This window comes from Vipera berus, assembly GCF_964194415.1.
Source record: "Vipera berus genome assembly, chromosome: 5".
Classification (NCBI taxonomy): domain Eukaryota; kingdom Metazoa; phylum Chordata; class Lepidosauria; order Squamata; family Viperidae; genus Vipera; species Vipera berus.
This window is the reverse complement of record NC_138207.1, coordinates 85,930,561-85,953,458: the sequence shown is the minus strand read 5'-3', so window position 1 is coordinate 85,953,458 and position 22,898 is coordinate 85,930,561. Positions and strand designations below refer to the sequence as shown.

The window sequence follows — 22,898 nt, the reverse complement described above, 5'->3', positions numbered from 1 at the left end:
GCCAGCTTTGCTGGCTGAGGAATTCTGGGAGTTGAAGTCCACAAGTCATAAAAGGGCCAAGTTTGAAGACCCCTGCTCTAGGTAGTGAACAGAGGGTTAAAAGCAGGCCAAACCAGAGTACACAATAGCAACAGACAGACAATATAAACATATGGGCAAGGTCTAAAATAATTCAGCATCATTGGAGGAACACAATTTCTCTGCCATCCAAGTTAGCCCAGCGCTAAACATGTCATTACATGAAAGTTTTAAAATGTACTTCATTGGAAACAAAGGGATTCCAGCTTCATAAAAGATCTGTGCTGGAAGGTGAAGGAAAATTTTAACAATTTCCTTTTCAAGAGCTTTTAAAGAACTCTTTTTTTTCTTGTAAGTCAAAGACTTTTTTTGTTTTTTGCTTTCTTTAAAGTATTTATAGGTAGTCCTCGACTTACAACAGTGATATATGACCATTGTGATATATGACCATTGTTCACACTTAGGACCATTGCATAAATGTCCTACATGTTCTCTTCTGTTTTGTTTTAATTGTATTTATTTATTTTTTTCTTTTGTGCCATTAAGGCAATGTTGATTCGTTAGCAACCATATACACAGATATATTTTTTTCCATCTGTCCCTAGCCTAGTCTCTTAAGTATTCCAACAGTGTGCTTACTGCCACTAATTTAGTCCATTAGAAAAAGGATTTTGGCTTGAAGAGTGATCTCAAATGACTTTAAATAGACAAAGAATGGATTCTAATACTGTACCTCTCCACTAGGTTCTATGAGTATTGGGTAAGTGAAAGGACTTTAATAAACCAGATATTTATCTAAGGTTAGCACTAATAAAACTTTCTGAAACTGGTGCCTTTCAGCTTTGTGGTGACCAAATGCTAGACCAGGGGTCAGCAACCTGAAACAGTGAAAGAGCCACTCGGAACCGGTTCCCTCACAAAACGAAAAAATGGGAGCCGCAAAAAATGTGTGCGCATGTGCATACATGCGCGCATGCGCAGAACAGGGTTTGACTGAAGAGTGGAGCCAAGGCGAGATATGCACCTACTCTGCATATTTGAATTGATTGGTTGAACTTTTTTAGTCCCACTTTTTTTGGGGGGACTGCACATGGCGGAGAACTGGGAGCCGCAGGAGACGGCTGAAAGAGCCGCATGCGGCTCCGGAGCCGCGGGTTGCAGACCTGTGTGCTAGACAGTGATGCCTATGAATTCTGAGGGCTGTGTTCTCAACACATCTGGAGGGCATCAAGTTGTGAAATGCCAACAATATTTGAAGCAGAAGGGAACAACAACAAGGACTTCCAATTTTGGTTGGGTCTCTCTTAAGTGCTGAGATTCAAGAAGCTGTAAAGAGCTGAGCAAACAGGAGCATTGAACAGACGTTGGAAGAAACTTTATTGGATTCCCAGCAGCGGCTCTAGCTAATAGTTGCTTCAGCTGCCTAGAGCTTTTCGACACACCTAGAATTTTTGTTTGGACTGGGCAAATGATTTGAGTTGTATTTGTGTCTGCAACTGTGCAAGAGCACCAGACTTAGAAAATGTTTACAATTTGGGACAGGTTTCAATGAGGAAGTCAACTTATTTCTTTGAGGATATTCAAAAAGAAAGACATTGTCCCAAAAATACAGACTCTGCATGCTGTTTTTCAAAAGACATACTGAACTACACACGGCTGCGACCAACTGTATGATAAAGGTAAAGGTAAAGGTTCCCCCGCACATGCGTGCTAGTTGTTTCCGACTCTAGGGGCCGGTGCTCATCTCCGTTTCAAAGCCGAAGAGCCAGCGCTTGTCCAAAGTCGTCTCTGTGGTCATGTGGCTGGCATGACTAGACACTAAAGGCGCACAGAACTCTGTTACATTCCCACCGTGGTGGTCCCTATTTTTCTACTTGCATTTTTACGTGCTTTCGAGCTGCTAGGTTGGCAGAAGCTGGGACGAGGAACAGGCGCTCACTCTGTTACGCGGCACTCGGGATTCGACCCGCCAAACTGCCGATCTTCTGATCGACAAGCTCAGTGTGCTAACCCACTGATCCACCGCTTCCCTAACTGTATGATAGCAGAGTCCTAATCTTGTTGAAAAGGTCAGCACTGCCTTTTTTCATAATGTGAATAGCTATGTAAGAGACCGCAAGGCTGTTTTAGCTTCTCCTTTCTGAATTCAGCTTTTATATTAGAAGTGTTCTATGGTTGTAATTTGGGAGATCTTCATCTCCCCTTTTTGCTAGCCTCCCACAAATACTGTAATTATACAAGAGTTTCTCATTACCAACTGTGAGCAATTCATTGGGAGGAAACCCTAAAACATAATTCATAAATGTCGTCTGCTTCTTGTCAACTTGGATCTGAGTGTATGTAGTTGTTTAACTTTCCATTCAAAAGACAGCAAGCTGAATAAAATGAATAATATGTTGCCTTGATATGCTATTTATAATTCACTCGCTTTTTGTAAGCAATGGTGATATGTGTATTCTGTAGAATTCAGTTATATTTAATGGAACCAAGTCTGGATTAATATGAAATAATTACACATACTTCAGAGAAATCACAAACAAACAGGCTGGAAATGGACATGTCTCATCAAGGCAGGATCTCATCTTAGGTTTTGATCACTTCTGATCCAAAATCATACATCTGAAAAGGATCTTGCAGTTCATCAGTGCTTTGCTCTGGAATTCTCAACAAGAGTTGCGATGTATTGATAAAATGTTTCTGACATTTAACTCATAGCAATAGAGGCTGACCTCTTTCCCTCTCTAGAGCAGGGGTGTCAAACTCAATTTCATTGAGGGCCGCATCAGCATTGCGGTTGCCCTCAGGGGGCCGGGTGGGTGTGGCCTACTGGGTGGGCGTGGCTAGAGTGTGTATGGCCTACTGGGTGGGCATGGCCAACTCTACATGGTTCGCATCAAGGGTGCCTATGGGGGCCTGGGCAGGAGTGGGACAGATTTGAGGGTCTCTGGCAGAAGGAGGGTCTCTGGGCCAGGGCCAAGGCAGTGGGGGCCGTTCCCTCACTGTTTCCAGGATGGCTTCGCGGGCCGCATGAAACCACTTCACGGGCCGGATCTGGCCCCCGGGCTTTGTATTTGACATGTCTGCTCTAGAGCTGTAGGCTGTACAGTTGATGCTAAATTGCATCATGCAGTTCATATTTGTTTATTTTCTTCTTTCAGTATAACCACAATAATCACAGTGTGGGATACAAAATAGAATTAAAACCATACACTCCCAACATGCTAAAACTAGAATGATCAGCATAGGAACCAATGGGTATCCACAAAGATTCATTTAAGAACTTCTTTGAACTAATAGGTTTTAGTCTATTCACTCAAGCAAAGCGTGCAAAGTGTTTGGCATAGATAGTCCTCAACTTACAACAATTAATTTAGTGGCTTTTTGAAATTACAGTGGCACTGAAAAAAGTGACTTAATGACCGTTTTTCACACTTAGATTGTTGCAGCATCCCCATGGTCACATGATCAAAATTCAGACACTTGACAACTGACTCATATTTATGATGGTTGCAGTGTCCCAGGGTCATGTCGTCATCTTTTGCGACCTTCTGGCAAGCAAAATCAAAGGGGAAGCCAGATTAATTTCACATCTGTTACTAGCTTAACAGTTGCAGTGATTCACTTAACAAGAAAGAAAGGAAAGGTAATAAAATGGGGCAAAATTCACTTAACAACTGTTTCACTTAGCAACAAATATTTTGGGCTCAATTATGATTGTGATAACTACCTGTATTAACCATACGTATGCACATCTGGAGTGTGGTGGATATTGGCTCCACTATTGATTTGACTTTACCCTGTACGCTTGCTGGTGATTGTGGTGGTCTTATATCAAAACAATCATTACCAAAAAAACTGAAGGTCCTATAAACTTGAAATCTGCCTCATCAGATCAAGGATCTCCACTGAAAACAATGTATTTCTAAACTTGTCTTTAAAAATGTTCAATCACTTTGAGCCTAGGGCAGGGGTCGGCAACCTTAAATACACAAAGAGCCACTTGGACCCGTTTCCCAGAGAGGAAAAAACACTGGGAGCCGCAAAACTCTCTCTCGCGCGAGGGGAGGAGCTTGATTGAAGAGTTTAATTAAAAAGAAATAGAGGCTGCTGTGCATGAGTTCTCTCTCTTTCTCTCCCCCTCCCTCTCTCCCTCTCTCCCCCCCTCCCTCTCTCTGATCTTCTGCTCACCTGGCATGCTGGCTTCACGCTGTTCTCGGACAAGCTGACACACATTCTTATTGGGCTGGCTCTCCTGCCCTGCTTTCTGCTGCTTCCTGCTTCCTGTGGAGTCGCAGCAAAGGCAGAAGCCCCGCCCAATAACTTGTCAGCTTCTTGGAGAACAGCGTGAGGCCACTCTCTTTTTTACACACACACACCACACACACACACACACACACACACACACAGAGAGAGAGAGAGAGAGAGAGAGAGAGAGAGAGAGAGAGAGAGAGAGAGAAGCGCAAGTGCCTCTCTGTCTTTATCTCTGCAAATGGCGGAGGAAGAGCCTTGGTGGAGCAGTGGGCTAATGCCTCCTTAAGTAACACCAGCTGCCTGCAATTAGTGCAGGTTCGAGTCCCACCAGGCTCAAGGTTGACTCAGCCTTCCATCCTTCCGAGGTAGGTAAAATGAGGACCCAGATTGTTGGGGGCAATCAGCTGACTTTGTAATAATGCCGCTTGCAGGGGGGGGGGGCGAAAGCCCTAATAAGCAGGCATATACATAGAATGAAGGCTATTGCTAAGCACTTTGATTTGTGCTTTAGATTGTAAGCCGCCCTGAGTCTTCAGAGAAGGGCGGGATATAAATGGGATTAAAAAAAAGAATGAGAGCTGCAGGAGAAGGCTGAAAGAGCTGCATGCGGCTCCAGTGCCGCGGGTTGCCGACCCGTGGCCTAGGGGTTCAAACGTATATTCTTAGATCACCAAAGATATGTCCATGGTCAAGACCTCCTCTTCCTCCTCTCTGAATGTAGGAAGCCATTGTAGACAAAGGACAGCTAGGGTTAGGGTTAGGGTTGTTTTGAAGATGACACGGCCCTTTTTTAGAGTCATGCACCCATGAATCCTCACTCCCAGAACAAGTGCATTCTGGGAAGCCAGACTCCCATTTCCTTTTAGGATTTGGAAGGAAGCGGAAGCAGCAGGAAGAATCCAGCCTAATCTGTTGCACATGGTCATCTGAGGACAAAATCCACATCCTGTACACATAGCATTGCTGGTGAGATTTAGATTTATCTTTATTTGTTAATTGTTGTGTCCACCAGCAACTCAGTACTGTATCTGGATTCTTATTGCATGTATTTCTATTTATCCAAGTTTTACCCTCCCTGTTCCTTTAATAAAGCATCCAGATCTACACACGTGGTCTGATTTATTGGAGGATAGGTGGGCTTAGCTTCATGTCAAGCTACACACAGAGTAACGTGGAGTGAGGACAGAACAATCAGTGTACCTGAAGAGAGAAATACAGTACTCATCCGAAATCTTGTCATTGACATTTGACTTTAGGCATAATGCTCATTCCCAGTGCGTCACTTACAGTGGCAGCATTGTTACTGTCCTCTAGAGATTCATGTGCTCATTTCATAGGTGAATCAGTGTAATATAGTGGTTGATATTCACCAGGAAATTGAGGCTTAAGTTCCATTCAGGAGGGAGCTTGCTGAATGAGTGTGGTCTATTTCTGTCTCTTAATCCAATTTATTTTATGTGGTTGTACCTCTGGAAATAAAGTTAGGTAAGACCCTTCTGTGTTTACGGTGGTTCCAAAGATAAGCTGAGACATAAAATCAAGAAGCAAAATCTACAACTGGAAATCAACATCTGCCTTACGAGCCAGGCATGATGTGTGTCTGAACAGATCCCAAGCAAAAAAAAGTCCATGCTTAATATATTTTTATGTTATTTTCCTTGTAAAAGGTTTCCCACTGGGATGCATTAATAATTTTAATTCCACCATCTATTGTATTCTGGCTTTCCTGTCAAGCACACAAGCCATTTGCAAATGGGACTGGAAAAAAATGGGTTTTCTTAAATGCATAATTTTCATGCCTGGTGGGAAGAAACAATAACATTCCAGAATGTAGTGGAAAATGTCATTTTGTGCCTGTTATTTATATTTGTGAAGATTGACTATGCTAAACATTCTGGCCTGGATTCTGAGATAAATTAGCTTAAGGATGTTTGGAAAAAGAAGGGTTGTTGGTTTTTTTGTCTTTCCCTCTTCTGCCATCTGTTCCCTGAATTTCAGAAAATGGAAGGAATATAAATCCTTCCATTCTCCACCATTCAGTCAGAACCGAAGAACCTTCTTGAGTGAGAAGTGAAACGTCTTCAAGGAAAAAAACAAAAAAAAATGTCCAGTTGCCTCTTGAAAAAGCACCCTTGGGACATCTGGAGTCTGTCTAGATTTAGTTGAATTACTGTAACATACCATAACTGGTAGAGGACAGGAAGGCCTGGAGGAACGTTGTCCATGGGGTCGCGATGGGTCGGACACGACTTCGCAGCTAACAGCAACAACAACCATAACTTTGCTGAGATCATCACATATTACTATTCCTTTGTTCTTTCTTTCTCTTTTCCCTAATATCCCGAATGGGGTAGAATGGAGCCTCAAGTGAATCTTTCTTTAAGAGTTGAATAAGCTCTAACTTACATTGAAACTTTCAGCACTTTTGGAAAGTGAAGCTTGATAGAAGTTTTGTGTTTCAGTAGGGAGCTTTGCACTGGCATTCGTTGTCCAGCTAGTGGGTAAAGCACGAAAAAAGGTCACATTCCCTAAAATACTTTGAGAATGATAGATGGGAGGGTTAGAAGGAAGTCCTCACTTGGACCAAGATAGCTTCTAGCCCTTTTGTGTGTGTGTGTGTGTGTGTGTGTGTGTGTGTGTGTGTGTGTGTGTATACGTATATATATGGGACACGGTGGCTCAGAAGGTCGGCAGTTTGGCGGGTCGAATCCCGAGTGCCGCGTAACAGAGTGAGCGCCTGTTACTTGTCCCAGCTTCTGCCAACCTAGCAGTTCGAAAGCAGGTAAAAATGCAAGTAGAAAAATAGGGACCACTACGGTGAGAAGGTAACAGCGTTGTGTGTGTGTGTGTGTGTGTGTGTGTACACACACACACACACACACACACACACACACACATATATATATATATATATATATATATATATATATATATATATATATATATATATATATATATATATATATATATATATATATATATATATATATATATATATATATATATATATAAAGTTTATATATATATAAAAGAGCGTTGGTGGAGCAGTGGGCTAATGCCTGCTTAAGTAACACCAGCTGCCTGCAATTAGTGCAGGTTCGCATCCCACCAGGCTCAAGGTTGACTCAGCCTTCCAGCCTTCCATCCTTCCGAGGTAGGTAAAATGAGGACCCAGATTGTTGGGGGCAATTAAGCTGACTTTGTAATAATGCCGCTTGGGGGTGTGTGTGAAAGCCCTAATAAGCAGGCATATACATAGAATGAAGGCTACTGCTAAGCTTGTAAGCCGCCCTGAGTCTTCGGAGAAGGGCGGGATATAAATGGAATTAAAATAATATATATATATATATATATATATATATATATATATATATATATATATATATATATATATATATATATATATATATATATATATATATATATATATATATATATATATATATATATATATATATATATATATATATATATATATATATATATACACATACATATATATATATATATATATATATACATATACATATATATATATATATATATATATATATATATATATATATATATATATATATAGTTTTATATATATATAAAGTTTATATATGTAAAGTTTTATACACACACACACACACACACACACATATATTTCTTTTCTAAGGAAAAGAAATAGCTTTAGAGGACTAAAATAATACTTCAGATGTTATCCCCTAAATATTCCCTATTAAATCCTCTAGTTTTATCCTTTTAACAACTAGCAAGCTTTTTTAAAAAACAAAAAAAACACAAATCCCATCCTCCTTTGTCTTTTTACTCAGCTACAAATCAGTGTGAAATGGAATTGCCATTCAGTTCACCTTAATGGAAAGTGTCATATGACTCAATGGGGTGATTAATTGGGTGATGAAGACTGACTGAAGTGGGACACGCTGTGTATCATTCTTCCAGCAGCCTCACTATTTGTCCATTTTCTCTTGAAATAATGATCAACTTTTACTTGCAACTTAGTTGGCCCCACATCTTATGGGGTGTACCTTTGCCTGCAGACGCTTGGGGCCAGGATGTTAGCGGAGCATGGTTTGCGTGGTTTTATGTGTGTATTGCTATTAGACAATTTGTAAGGAGTGTCAACTGTGGGTAGTCCTCGACTTATAACAGTTCATTTAGTAACCATTAGTGACCATTCCAGTATCTGAGGGGCTGCCACAAGGCAGAGGGGGACAGGTTCACCAGACCACCAAAGAGAAGAACAAGAAACAATGGTTGGCAACTGATCAAGGAGAAAAGCTACCTAGAATTAAGGAGAACCTTCCTGATAGTGAAGGCAGTCAGCCAATGGAACAGCTTACCCCCAGAAATCATGGGCGCTCCATCGTTGAAAGTTTTTAAAAAGAGACTGGACAATCATCTGACTGAGATGGTATAGGACCTCTTGCTGGAGCAGGGGGCTGGACTAGAAGACCTCCAAGGTCCCTTCCAGCTCCTATCCTATCCTATCCTATCCTATCCTATCCTATCCTATCCTATCCTATCCTATCCTATCCTATCCTATCCTATCCTATCCTATCCTATCCTATCCTATTCTATTCTATTCTATTCTATTCTATTCTATTCTATTCTATTCTATTCTATTCTATTCTATTCTATTCTATTCTATTCTATTCTACTCTACTCATACTCATTGGATAATCTTGGTTAAGACTTAACTAAGACTTCTTCCACCTCTTATTATAGATTGGATGAGGCAGATAAAAATCCCTTATTTTGTAACAATACATATTTGTGTCGACACATGGATAAAAATTATATCCTATTCATGTATTGCCTCAATCCAACACCTTGAAAAGATGTTCAGATACTGTGCTGAGGCAATGATTTTTCATGTGACATCTGTTAATATAAAAATTGGACTTTAAAGAGGCAGGAGAGAAACAGTACTGATGCCTTTGAACTTTGGTATCGGAGAAGATATTATACGACGAATAATAAAGAAAACTAACAAATGAATCATAGGCCCAACCAATACAGAGTTCTTACTCAAGGCACAAATGATCAGATTTAAATTATTCATATTTCAGACACATTGTGTGAAGATCAAGCTTTTTTGAGAACTCTGTAATGGTTGGGAAAGGTGAAAAGAGAGAGAGAAAAAAAGATGATTAGCAAGATGGATGGACACAGCAGTGATGGGTGTACCTAAAAGATCAGGTTGGGAACAGATCCTCCTGGAGAAGTATTGCCTATGTGGTTGCTAAGAGTCAACACCAACTTCTTGGCATAGAATAATTGTTTTAGTTGACCCAGCTCCACAAAGCAGAAATCATCTCCTGTGGTCTAGCCAACACATTATAATCAATTATGAGATGGAGAATATACTTAATTCCTTCATTTAACTGCTGGTTTTGGAACACAGATATATAATCTGTGCATTGTACTCATGGACATTGAAGTCAATTTTATATTGAAACGTATGATTTTGGTAGTAAATGCAGATGATCCAGCTCTCAGAGTTGTAATTGTTGAATCAACTAAGGCAGTTTTTGGTCACATGGTATCCATACTTCTCTCTCCACATCTTCCCAGTCTGTTTCTTCCTTAAGATTTTCATGTGTGAGTCCACAGTAAAAATGGAGGAAAAACATACTTCATAGCTTTGTCTGCTAGATTGGACAACTGTTCTTCAGTTTAGAAGGGGTATTCTAGGACTGTTAGGAATTTGTCCATAGAATGGGACTGGCAAAAATTCTAACATTCAATTCCAGATATATAGCCATTGTCTCATCATCCTTTGCTCATCATCTAACACAGGGGTCCCCAACCCCCGGTCCATGGACCAGTACCGGCTGCGGCATGCCAGCAACCGGTCCGCACCAACAAGCAAAACCCCATCTGTGGGATGCAGGCAGCACACAAAACCACACACTCTTTGGTCCATGGAAAAACCTTTCTCCACAGAACCGGTCCTTGGTGCCCAAAAGGTTGGGGACCTCTGATCTAACATCATCACCAAGTACACCAAACATAACTCAACTGTACTCTAAAGGAGCACAAGGAGCAGGAGACTTTTCAGTAGCTATTCTTGCAACTTCTAAAAAGCCAAAGAGATAAAGTCTGAAATTAAATGGGATTAGTTTATTTGTGGGAATATTATATGCTAAGGTAAAGGTAAAGGTTCCCCCGCACATGCGTGCTAGTCGTTTCCGACCCTAGGGGCCGGTGCTCATCTCCGTTTCAAAGCCGAAGAGCCAGCGCTTGTCTGAGGACGTCTCCGTGGTCATGTGGCCGGCATGACTAGACACCAAAGGCGCACGGAACGCTGTTACCTTCCCACCGTAGTGGTCCCTATTTTTCTACTTGCATTTTTATGTGCTTTCGAACTGCTAGGTTAGCAGAAGCTGGGACGAGTAACAGGCACTCACTCTGTTATGCAGCACTCGGGATTCAACCCGCCAAACTGCCGACCTTCTGATCGACAAGCTCAGCGTCCTAACCCACTGAGCCACCGCGTCCCTTATTATATGCTACCATAGGTATTAATGATCAAGTTTTAGGATTTGCAACCATTTAGTAACAAGTATGATTTTTTTTATTGAAAAGTTTTTCAATACATTTTATCTTAAACAACCCCTCTCCACCCACCCCCTTCCCAAGTATGATTTTTGACCCTTTGTCATGTACGCAACAGCCATTAATAAATTCTTTTGTAAAAATCACTCTTGCAGCCTGCTTGACTTTGGTGATTTCATATTCATATATTTTTTTTGGCAACATTATATAACAGATTTTCTATCCCCTGTTTCTGAGATGCTTGGTTTTTTTTAATTAGCACTCAGGTCAGTTTACAGTCTTCAGATTCCTTGGCAGTTTCCCGTCCAAGTAACTAACCAGGTATAATCTTGCTTAGCTTCCAAGGCCAGACAAAATGACAAGGTTTTTTTCCACATGTTAATACATCTTTAGAAAATTACTGTATCGCATAATCTTGTAAAATCTTATCCTTAAAGAAGCTTTTAGGTGTCAAGATGGTCAGCTGCATATGGCTTTCCAACTGATAATGGGAAATTGTCTTCTTGATTACTACATAGTTTTGCAATTAATCCTCATCCCATTTCTCTCGTGTGTAAGATTTAAGAGTAAAAAAAAAGTGACTTGGAAGGAAATAATATAACAAGTGTGATTCATAACATATGGAATCTGAGTAGAGTTTATGCATTTCACTTCATTTGATCAAAATCAAACTGAGGTGGTACCATCACTGGGTTATTACAGACGTTAATAAAATTAACATTTTGTTATGTCTGTGTTGTCTAAATCTACCGCCCTTGGAATTCACATGTTAAATGTTATTTCTGTGTGTCAGTCCTTGCTTTCTTGTGAGCTCAGTTTTGTAGTGTTATAATTCCCAGACATTGTGTGGTACTTGAAGCCAATTCCTTAAATATGGATTGATGGGTTCCTTGGGTATACACAAACACGTGTGCAAATGAATGCATATAAGCACAAAATGCAAGCAATAGTAAGCTTAAAAATAAAACATGTCTGGCTACAGGAAAGCCTTCTCTTTTACAACATACCATCTTACTGTTTCAAATGCTTAGAAGAATTCAATGTGAAAAATGTCAGTGATCATTTTTACAGTAAGGGACTTTCAAATAGTCAACTATTCTATTTTAACTTGCTGGGTAGATATAGTCAAAGGAGAAGCCTCTTACTATAGACCAAAAGTGTCCTATTTGCTGCTGTGATCAATAGCTTGCAGATGTTCTGCCTGAAAAGAACAGGATGGGGCTAAACGCTCTTTTATCAGAATAATAGAGTTGAAAGGGACCTTGGAGGTCTTGTAGTCCACTCCCCTCTCAAGCTGAAGACCCTATACCATTCCAGATAAGTGGCTGTCTAATCTTTTCCAAAAAACCTCCAGTTATGATACATCTATAACTTCTGAAGGCAACCCGTTTGTCAAGCGCTGGTGAAATCAGGAGATTCAGGCTGTTCAAATGAGTGTAAGGATTTATTGCAAGCTTAAGCTCTCTACAAGAATCTGTCCGACAGTCAAAGGAAATGAGATGAGAGAGGCCTTCAAGGTAGGCTGGACTCTTGGGCATGCAGGGACTCATGACTTATGACTCATTTGACTCCTCCCTTCCACCTAGCGTGGTCATCTCCAACACCGTTTCACTGATTAATAGTTAGCATTAAACAGAGTGTAAAATTTCAAAGGAAATGTCCTGGGGTTCTTAAACCATATTTATGTGATTTTTCCTGGAATTCAAGATTGCTCTATTACAGGGATGTCAAACTCGCAACGTCATGTGAGGTGTCGCAATGTATCGCGACTTTTTTTCCATTGCCGGCAATGGAGTGGGCGCAGTTTCGGCATGACGCATCCAGCCCGTGGGCCAGCAGTCTGACACCCCTGCTCTAGTAGAATGTGCCTAGATCTCAGAAACAACACCAGCAAGATGCCTCTAAGAATTACAACTTTCAAATTGACAGTCTAAAGTAGCAGATGAGTGCAGGTCGAACTTTAGAAGAACAGATGCTCTGTCACTTTCACAGTACTTGTTCCTAAAAGAACCCTAAGTACATGTTCCTAAGAGAATGTCCGGAGGAACAAGTACTGTTTTAATTTACAAGGTGAAAGTGAGAGCATAAAGTTCAACCTGCACTCATCTGCTACTTTGGACTGTCAATTTGAATGTTGTAATTCTTAGAGGACTCACTGGAGAAGAGGCTAATGCTGGGAAAGGTTGAGGGCAAGAGAAGAAGGGGACGACAGAGAATGAGGTGACTGGATGGAGGCACTGAAGCAGTAGGCGTGAGCCTAAATGGACTCCAGAAGATGGTAGAGGACAGGAAGGCCTGGAGGAACGTTGTCCATGGGGTCGCGATGGGTCGGACATGACTTCGCAACTAACAACAACAACAATTAGAGGCACCTTGCTGGTGTTGTTTCTGAGATCTAGGCACATTCTACTAGAGCAATCTTGAATTCCAGGAAAAATCACAAAAATGTGGTTTAAGAATAACTGCCTTCCAAACAGCCCATTAATACTTGCCTTGAAATGAATCCAGTAAGTTTTTCCATACATGGCTGCTGAGACATTTTCATAGAGCAGATTTTCATAGGTAATTAAACATTATAACTTCAGAAGTCTTTACCATAACTGGATACTAGGCCAAAAGAGAGAATGGAACTGTTGAAGCATCCAGACAGGATTTTATTTGGATTAAGCACACGTATGTGGAAATATAACTTGTTTACATGTGCGCAAGGATCTTTTCATGCTGTGACTGTCGGATTGGAGCAGAGCATCCAGTCACAGCATCAACTATTCAGTGGGGTTTAGACACGGAGAGAAAGTTGTTTGCTCTCTTTATGTTGATCTGCTTGACTTTCTGAAAGCAATACGAATGGATGTCTGCTTGCAAACCTGCTGAAATGTGTGATTTAAAAACCAGACAGAATTCTGGCAAATAGACATGACAGTGGAAGTAGGAGATGGCAGATGATTTAAATAAGAAACCGCGTAGTAAGATCAGGTTGCTACAAAATAATGAATTCTTTCTGATCTTCTGGCAGTTACCCCACAGGTCCATTAAGTTTTCAGCAAGAGAGATCACAGAATACTTCCGCCTTGTCTTGTAAGGCTGCAGCGGGGCACAGATATTTCTGAAAGTTACGGATATTACATGAGTGTTGAAATAGAATTAAATGTCTCTGGTCTATCTGTGCTTTTACCTGGTTGGGCAGCTGCTGTTGGGCCCATTTTCCAGCAGAGAAATTTGTTTCTAGAATAGGTCATTCCATTACCATTTGAAGACTTCTGAGGCTTTTGAGTCATATTTGACGCCATTTCCTTCTTCCGCTTAATATTTATGATCCAAAGAAAGCAGCTGTTTGAAAAATTCTGATCTTAATGTGATTTGAAAGTTGCCTTTCCAAACTGGCTGATTTAATTATTCCACAGCCATGCCACGAACTCCTTTTGGACGTAACGAAGGAAGCAAACGAAAGATTCCCTGTTTTAGTTTGCATTAAAACTGTATAATTGTACAGGTGATCCTTGCTTAAATTCTTGCTCTGTGAGCGTTCCAACTTAACAACGGTGCTGAACAAGTGGTAGTTATAACGACTCCTCATATTTACATCGGTTGTATCATTTCATTGGTCAAATCTTCAGAATTTTTTTTCCCCACTAAGCCAACTGGTTACATGACGTTGTGCTTTAATACCATCACTGGTCAGTGGAAATTCCAGTTCCGGTTTTCCTCATTAAGTGAGGATGACCTGTCCTGTGTCTCTCCGCTGATATGATTGAATTACTTCATTGTAGCAGAAGCAACATTCGACAAAATGGAGATTGGTGCTTCCCACAAAGACTTTGACTCTTCTTTGTGCAGATCAATTTTCATCCTCACGGACACTCTCAGCAAACCTGTTGAATAACGTGCTGTGAATTCCGATTTGGCAAAAACCCAATGCCGCTTGAAATGAGTGCAAACTCATTTCAAAAGCTATAGAATAGATTGAGTGAGCTCTCAAAGTGGTTCTTTAGCACCTACTCAACTATGATCAATGTCAAAAGCAAAGTTTGGTTAGACTTGATTAAAGTTTGGATGAGACAGTACCAGGATGAATTAAAGTTAATAAATAAATCCCACCATTCAGCAACGGCAGACCATCTCCACATAAAATAATTCAGAAAAAAGAAAAAGTGCACCTCCACCATCAGTTTTTTTGGTGAAAAGCAACCAAGGAGCAACTTCTCACTTTTTACACATGTTACTGCTTAATGGACCACCATCGCTCGGGCTCTTAGAGAGGAATAGCGGTCTTTTTCTGTTTTTGTTTCTAAAAATCTGCCTACTTTTGACGGCTTAGAAGTGGGAGTAAGCCCAACTGAGTTGAGTGAGTTTAGCTCCAAGGTAAGCAGGCTCAGCTTTTATAGGCTTAGCCTGGCCATTTCTAGACAAGGAACTCATTGTGCTATGGCTTGCCTTATTTGCTGATTTTTATGAAGGCTCCAGATGGCCTTTTCCCATTTGTGAAGAACCCCTTTTATCTTCCCCACCTTTCCTTCCACCCTTTCTCCTACTGCAAGACATCCTTGAAAAAGAGAAAGGTGGAGCGGCTCCATTTAATAATACCTTTTTGTCTGGCAGGGTTGATGCCATCTGTTTGAAGGCCCCCTTTCCCAGATAGTTGCATTATTTCCCCAAGCTTCCGGCCTCTTTCTTCTTTTTTTGCTTTCGTTCCATTCTATAAAGCTTTAATTGCTAATTTCTACTTATAGCAAAATGGTTACTTTGAGCTGGAGGCTGGGTGGTTGTTTACATTCATCCTGAAACTATGAATACGAGCACAGCTACGCCGCTGCTGTTGTCTGCCTCAGAGATTGCCGTTGTGTGGTCATGACTCAACTGAGGTCAAAGCAGGGACAGAAGAGAGGATATGAGGCTAATTCTTGGTTGCTAAAGTTTTTCAGGAGGAGCAGCACTATATAAAAGAAGGGTTCAATTTATAGCTCGAAATCTCAACTGCCTATTCCTGGTTTTCCCCTTCCTGCCCTTTCCACGTTTATAAAAAAAAAAGTTGATGTTTGCAACGTTTTTTTTCCCCTTTCTATTTCAGGGGGCTCGCTGTCTAAATAAAGTAAGTTTTAGCATGGAGCACAATTTAATGGGGACTTGGAAGACCAAATTTAAATGTGACCTGGGGTTAGATCCTTTCCTAAAGTAGCTGGTTTTGCCAACAGGAGCTGCTTTATTATTAGTTACTGAGGAAAGAGGAGGTTAAGGAAGGAACGTTGCTCAAAGGATGCTAACCCTGGGCAGTTGTGGGACTATCATATACACTTCATAGAAGATCAGTATACTCCTTCTATCTGTGATGGTTGTCCTCTTTCGCTGAAGGTGACACCCACCCACACCCCAGCTAGCCATCTTAGCTGAATCAGTCCTGGCAATCAACGAAGGGACAGATGTCTCAGCCAGATCCCCCTCACATCTGACTGTAATGCTTAGAAGTCTCCTTACTTCATTAGCCCAGCCTGAAGGAGAGTCTTCCTTGCCTTCAGGTACGTGCAGTTAATGCACACAGTGTGGTTTTCCCCCCAGAAAATCCGGTCCATTTTCTCCACTTTGGAATTGTGGATTGGATCCTGTCAGTGGGCTTTGGGAGTTGGTCTTCACATTTGAAGGGGTGTGCAAACTGGGTAGCAGGATCCAGTGTTGGTCGGTCATCGGGACCAGAGGTTTAGTTTTCTGAGCTTTCAAACTCGTTCTGGAACCCTATCCTCAGGGACTTTCTCTCTCACCAGAATGTGTGCTTTGGGCTATTCCATGCATAGAATTTATGGGTTGTGTGGTTCCGTGTGGCTTTTTAATTGTTGGCCGGCTATTAAGTCTTCGGCTGTTTTTCTCTTTGTGCTACCTACCAAGTCCTCAGCTCCTAAATACTTGATAAGCTGGTGGTAAATCAGTATCCCTGTTGACCGACAAGGGGACTGGACTCCAAGGAATGAGTTCCAGCTGGAGTCCAAAAACTTGGAAGACTAAGCCTCTGGTCCCGTGACCAACCCAGACTGGATCCTGCAACATTATCCTGGGACCTGTATATTTGCCTTCATTCATGAGACTGGGGTAGACTGATGGAGAAGCTTGCAAATTGTTTCCAGAATGGACAGATATTAAAATAGCAAGGTTGAACCAGGTCTGAAAGTAATTGTTTTTAAGAATCACTCTTGCCTTGGGGTGGAAGGATTCAGGATTCAAAAGGAATGAACAAACATTCCTGATCTAGGGAACTTTCATACATTCAACTTGGTTCATTTCTCCCTCCCTGCCCCCCCCAAAGAAATTAAACATGTTAGTGCCCTTCTACCACAATGCCAATGCTTCCCTTGATCCTTTCAGCTGATCAGTGTGAAAATGCCCAAATCAGCATCTGGCTAGAGGTGTGCCCTTGCTTAGCAGTAGATCTTCTGAGCAGCTGTGGTGCTATTAGAAAGCAAAGGGGTGATATATCAGTCCCAGCTTAGCCCCTTTGCAGTGGAGTGTAGTTTTGATCTAGTGTTTCAGATACAAAACATTTAAATGTTTGTGCCATTCTTCATGATAGATGTGTTCTTAGCTTTTATGGAATGTGTCAAGCTTCTGGGCAGTAAACTACATCTGAAAATGCACAATTCTCACAGGTCTTTTTCACTAAGATTTATTGAGAAAACTCAGTTCTGCAATTGAGCTATTTTCTTTCTGGAACCTATATATCTCTGTATAAAATATGGTGGCTTCTTTTTGTCATTCTAACTGCCTTCCTTTGATTTCCCCACTGATACCAAGGATATTTTGAGTCGTCTGTTCACATAGTACTTCTGAACAGTGGTGGGATTCAAATATGCAAACAACCTGTTCTCCATGTGGATGCCGCTTCTTGAAGTCCATTCTGGGCCTGGGCAACAAAAAATTAGCTACCGGTTCTGCCAAAATGGTGCGAACTGGCCAAATGCCACCACTGGTTCTGAACTATCACTCTACAAATTCATTCCTCTGTATGGTGTGACATACTTCCCATGCTTTTATCTCACTCAACTTTTTGCACAAATTTTAGTTTTCTAGATTGTTAAAATTTATGAGAGGTCATGTCATACCAAGTTGAATCTAGGCACAGTTCTTCCAACTGAATTTTTGACTTGACGCTCCTATAAAGGTCAGGATTATATCTGAAATTTCTTGTAAAACGTGTGTTGCATTACTTCTGAACTCTGAATCTTTCAGATACATTACATATGTGTAGTATGAGTATGTGTGTATATGCATGCATGTATGGATTCATGTATGAAATGTCCGTCAAATTAAACTTAATCCATTGACATGACCATTTTGGCAACAATGTGGAGATGGTCTGCCGTTGCTGAATGGTGGGATTTATTTATTAACTTTAATTCATCCTGGTACTGTCTCATCCAAACTTTAATCAAGTCTAACCAAACTTTGCTTTTGACATCGACCATAGTTGAGTAGGTGCTAAAGAACCACTTTGAGAGCTCACTCAATCTATTCTATAGCTTTTGATCAGGAAATAATCCCCGCAATTGTATCTGAGCTGTTACAATCATGTTTTGATTTTTTTTTTCATATTCTTTGTTAAAATGCAAGTCAGTCTGCCCATCTGACTTGAAGGACATCTGATTCTCACCATTGAAGCCTTTTAAAATTACTGATTTCAGGGGAAAACTGCAAAGGAGGAAGCAGAGATGCAGACCTTACAGCTAAGGAGCCTGCAATTCTTGGAACGTTATATTTATCTCATTCTGTTCAACGCGTATCTTCACTTGGCAAAAAAAGACTCCTGGGAGAAATCTTTCAGCGTTTGGATGCGTGAGGTCAGTAGTCTTAAATACAACTGATAGCACTTGGATAACATTTTATAGATTTTTTTATTTTGATGAGTAATGGTAATTTTAGTGAATGGGGGAGTCAAGGAAGGCAGGAAATGAATGTTCCTATATATATATGAAGATGAATTTGCTTTCAACAGGAATCATGATCTATTTCCGTTTCTCACAGTTTAGGTAGTGTAAACTCTGCCCTTAATCACGTAGTTTCTGGATGCAGTTTTTCAGATCAAAATTTGTTGAGATGCAGATGTTTGCACATTTTAGAAAGCAGTATACTATTCTCCCTGGGTCCTTAGATAAATAACTAATAGGATGCAGTGAGGATCTGGATTTGAAAATCAGTATATCAAATACCAAGTAATAGGGAAAGTGGTGGATTAATTTTCATACCTTGGTGTTATAGTAATTAAAGATAGTGGGGAAGAAGCACCAGCTGCTGATAGAATAGTTGATAATATGTGCTCTGTTATAAGAAAGAATTTTGTCAAGAGAATAAAAAAATGCCAGTAATATATTTCATTAATATTTTCATTAAGTTGTATGCATTAGGAAGAAGTGTGTGTTGAAAAAGAGGAAGAGAATGGGTCAAGAATGAAGGGAGGTGAATTAATATGACTGGGAAACACAAGTAGGTAACAGGTACAAAAGAAGTATATTAAAGTGGTTTAATCCAGGGGTCCCCAACCTGTGGTCCACAGCCTATTGGCCACTGGGTCGTATGAGTGGCTGGCCAGTGAGCTTGTGTGTGTGCATAGCCCCATTCGCATGAGCATTGCTGCGAGCATCACAGGCATTTGCGGCCCCACTTACGCGAACGCCATGGGCTTTCATGGCCCCACTCATGTCAGGGCTCATGGCCCCACTTGCACAACTAACGGGTGTTTGCGTGCATGCACGCACACAAACATGCGTTCACCCCCTCCAAAAAAACATCTCTTCTTTCCCCCCTCCCCCTGCTCTGGGCCACCAGGATAACTGGTTTAATCATATAGAGCAGAGGTCCCCAAACTTTTGGGCACCAGGGACCCGGTTACGTGGAGAGAGGTTTTTCCGCAGACCAAAGGGGGCGTGGTTTTGTGTGCTGCCTACATCCTGTGGATAGAGTTTTCCTTGTTTGTGCGGACCGGTTGCTGGCATACCACGGCCCGGTACTCTTTTACCGGTCTACTATAGAGAGCGTCCTCTCGTATGGTATTGTGGTTTGGTATGCTGGTCTGACAGCCGCGGACAGGAAAGCATTACAGAGGGTAGTGAGCACAGCACAAGACATTGTGGGCTGTCCCCTGACACCACTGGATGACATCACCAGGGCTCGCTGCCTTGGAAGAGTGAGGAAGATTCTCAGGGATGATTCATACCCTGGACGGTATCTCTTTACTCTCCTACCATCCGGTAGGAGATATAGGAATATAGCCAGCCGTACCAACAGGCTGAAAAATAGCTTTTATCCGTGGGCTGTTAGGCTTTTAAATGGGACATAATCTTATGCAGAACTGACTTGGGAGGCCGGTGTGTGGTGTAGTTGGTTCACATGGTGTGGTGGGATGGAGGGTTTGTTGTCACTGTGTGTTGGGGGGAGAGAGCACAGGGGGAGGCTCAGCTAATCTCAATGTACACATGTTGTACTTTGACAATAAAGGTTTATTTATTTATTTTATTTATTTATTTTACTGGTCCATGGACCGGGGGGGGGGGGGCTGGGGATCCCTGATATAGAGAGTATGAATGAGGATGGATTTGTGGTATGAAGAGTGAATGTTTCAGGAGGAAAGAAAGGATTGAATAAACTGTGATTGGATGGAATTGATGAGCTGAGAAGTTTAAAAGCCGAAAAGCAATTACGATGTGAATCAAAGTATCAATAGCACAGAAGCAAGGATGATTTGCAAGGACGGAAAGAGATGAAAAAGATGTGGTGTGCACTGTTGTAAGCTAATTCCTTCTCCCTTTAGTTTCTTTTGCTTATTACTTGCTTATTACTTGCATTAACAGAGGAATAGAATCGAAGTACTAATACCACTTTACAATGCCTTGGTAAAGCCACACCTGGAATACTGCATCCAGTTTTGGTCACCACGATGTAAAAAAGATGTCGAGACTCTAGAAAGGGTACAGAGAAGAGCAACAAAGATGATTGGGGGACTGGAGGCTAAAACATATAGGGAACGGTTGCTGGAATTGGGTATGTCTAGTTTAACGAAGAGAAGGGTGAGGGGTGACATGATAGCAGTGTTCCAATATCTCAGGGGCCGCCACAAAGAAGAGGGAGCCAAGCTATTCTCCAAAGCACCTGAAGGCAGGACAAGAAGCAACGGATGGAAACTAGTCAAGGGGAGAAGCAACCTAGAACTAAGGAGAAACTTCCTGACAGTTAGAACAATTAACCAGTGGAACAACCTGCCTCCAGAGGTGGTGAATGCGCCAACACTGGAAGTTTTTAAGAAGAGACTGGACAGCCATTTGTCTGAAATGGTATAGGGTTTCCTGCCTTAGCAGGGGGTTGGACTAGATGACCTCCAAGGTCCCTTCCAACTTCTTCTTCTTCTTCTTCTTCTTCTTCTTCTTCTTCTTCTTCTTCTTCTTCTTCTTCTTCTTCTTCTTCTTCTTCTTATTATTATTATTATTATTATTATTATTATTATTATTATTATTATTATTATTATTATTATTACTTTGTACTCGTTTTTCATAATGTTCCTTATGACAAAGGAAACAGAGCGGTGGATATGCATATCTGTACTATGGTGCAGTTGAATGTCCCTAAACAAGTGGAAGGAGAAATAGCCCGCAGCACCTGGGGTTCATTCCTTGCTTAGAGGAAAGTCATGGGTATGCCATGATTGTTGGGACTGGGTAGACAGTCTAGAAAGGCCAGGAAAGCAGTTGACAGAGAGTGGTTAAAGTATGCATTAGGTGGATCAGTGCCTCCAGATTGCCAGGATTTAATGGGGCTGTCCGAGCATATCTTGGAGCAGTGATGGAGAACCTTTTAGAGACCGAATGCCCAAACTGCAACCCAAAACCCACTTATGTATCGCCAGGTGCCGAGTGGGCGTGGCTGCAGTGGTAACGGCAGACTGGGTGGGACTAAAAAGTTCAATCAATCAGTTCCAACTTTGCGAGATCTTTTTTTTTTCCCCGCGAGAAGTTGAAATTGATTGATTGATTGAACTTTTTTTTTTTGCACACGGCGGCGGAGACCTCAAGTGAAAAGGTTTTATAAAACCCAGCGGAAGGCTCTAGGACTGAGGGGACGGCGCGCATGCCCACAGATAGGGCTCTGCATGCCACCACAGTCTTGGAGCATCTTGGGGGAACTTGACAGCTTCTGGGTTTTAGGTTTGCAAGTAGACTTTCCATGCTTGTAGATGTGCCTTGTTGGATTTGGCATTTAGTCCACCCATCAAGTCCTTCCTGGGATAGGCAGATGTTGTTTAATAAATTAGAGGTACTGTATTGTGGCAGGATGTACAGTAAATTGTTCCAAGTAAAGCTGACTTTTGCAATTGATTAATCCAGATGATTTTGGATTGCATCCAAAGAGCCTATTACTATTGGCACTATCTTTGTTTCCTTTTGCCATAGTCATTCTACTTCTATTTACTGTGATTTTTGTCCAGTTCTTTGTCTTTTCTTCTGTCTCCAGGTATTGCAGTGTCCACTATCCAAACTTTTTTTTGTCTTTCTTATTGACAGTTGTTAAGTCTGGGGTGTCGTGCAGCAGAACACTTCTTCATTTTGTACGACTTCGTCTCTTTTGTGGTCCCATCAATTCTTGCTTGCAGACAAGTAGCATTTCTTGCAGATATTCCAGTGCACTGTTGTTGTTGTTGCTGCTGTTGCCATGCCTTTGTTTATAACCAGTTTATGCAGTCGTCTTGCAAGAGCTGTGTAGTTGGTTTACCATTTTTTCAGCTTCTTTGCAACAGCTGTTGTCTTCTCAATTCTGATTTTATATGCATTTGTTTTTAAGGCTTAGTCTTGCACAGGCAGAATTAGTCTCTCTGTCTTTTTTCTTCAACTTCCCTGCTCTTAGCCATTGCCAGGTTTTCTTGTTTCTTTGTTTGCTCTTGTGCATGGCTCCTCAAACGTGGCCACTGTAAGACTTGTGGACTTCAACTCTCAAAATTCCCCAGCCAGCATTGCTGGGGAATTGCTGGCTGGGGAATTCTGAGAAGAAATCCACAAGTCTTACAGCGGCCAAGTTTGAGGACCCATCCTCTTGGG

At 41.3% G+C, this 22,898-nt stretch overlaps 1 protein-coding gene across 1 annotated transcript in view; it reads left to right on the top strand.

The window, feature by feature from the left end:
* The window catches only part of PALD1 (phosphatase domain containing paladin 1), a 134,323-nt gene that overhangs the window by 95,744 nt on the left and 15,681 nt on the right, over nucleotides 1–22,898 (top strand). The window contains exon 19 of the mRNA XM_081329929.1: nucleotides 18,501–18,656. Coding sequence (XP_081186055.1) covers nucleotides 18,501–18,656 — 156 coding nt within the window. The remainder of the gene's footprint in view (nucleotides 1–18,500; nucleotides 18,657–22,898) is intronic.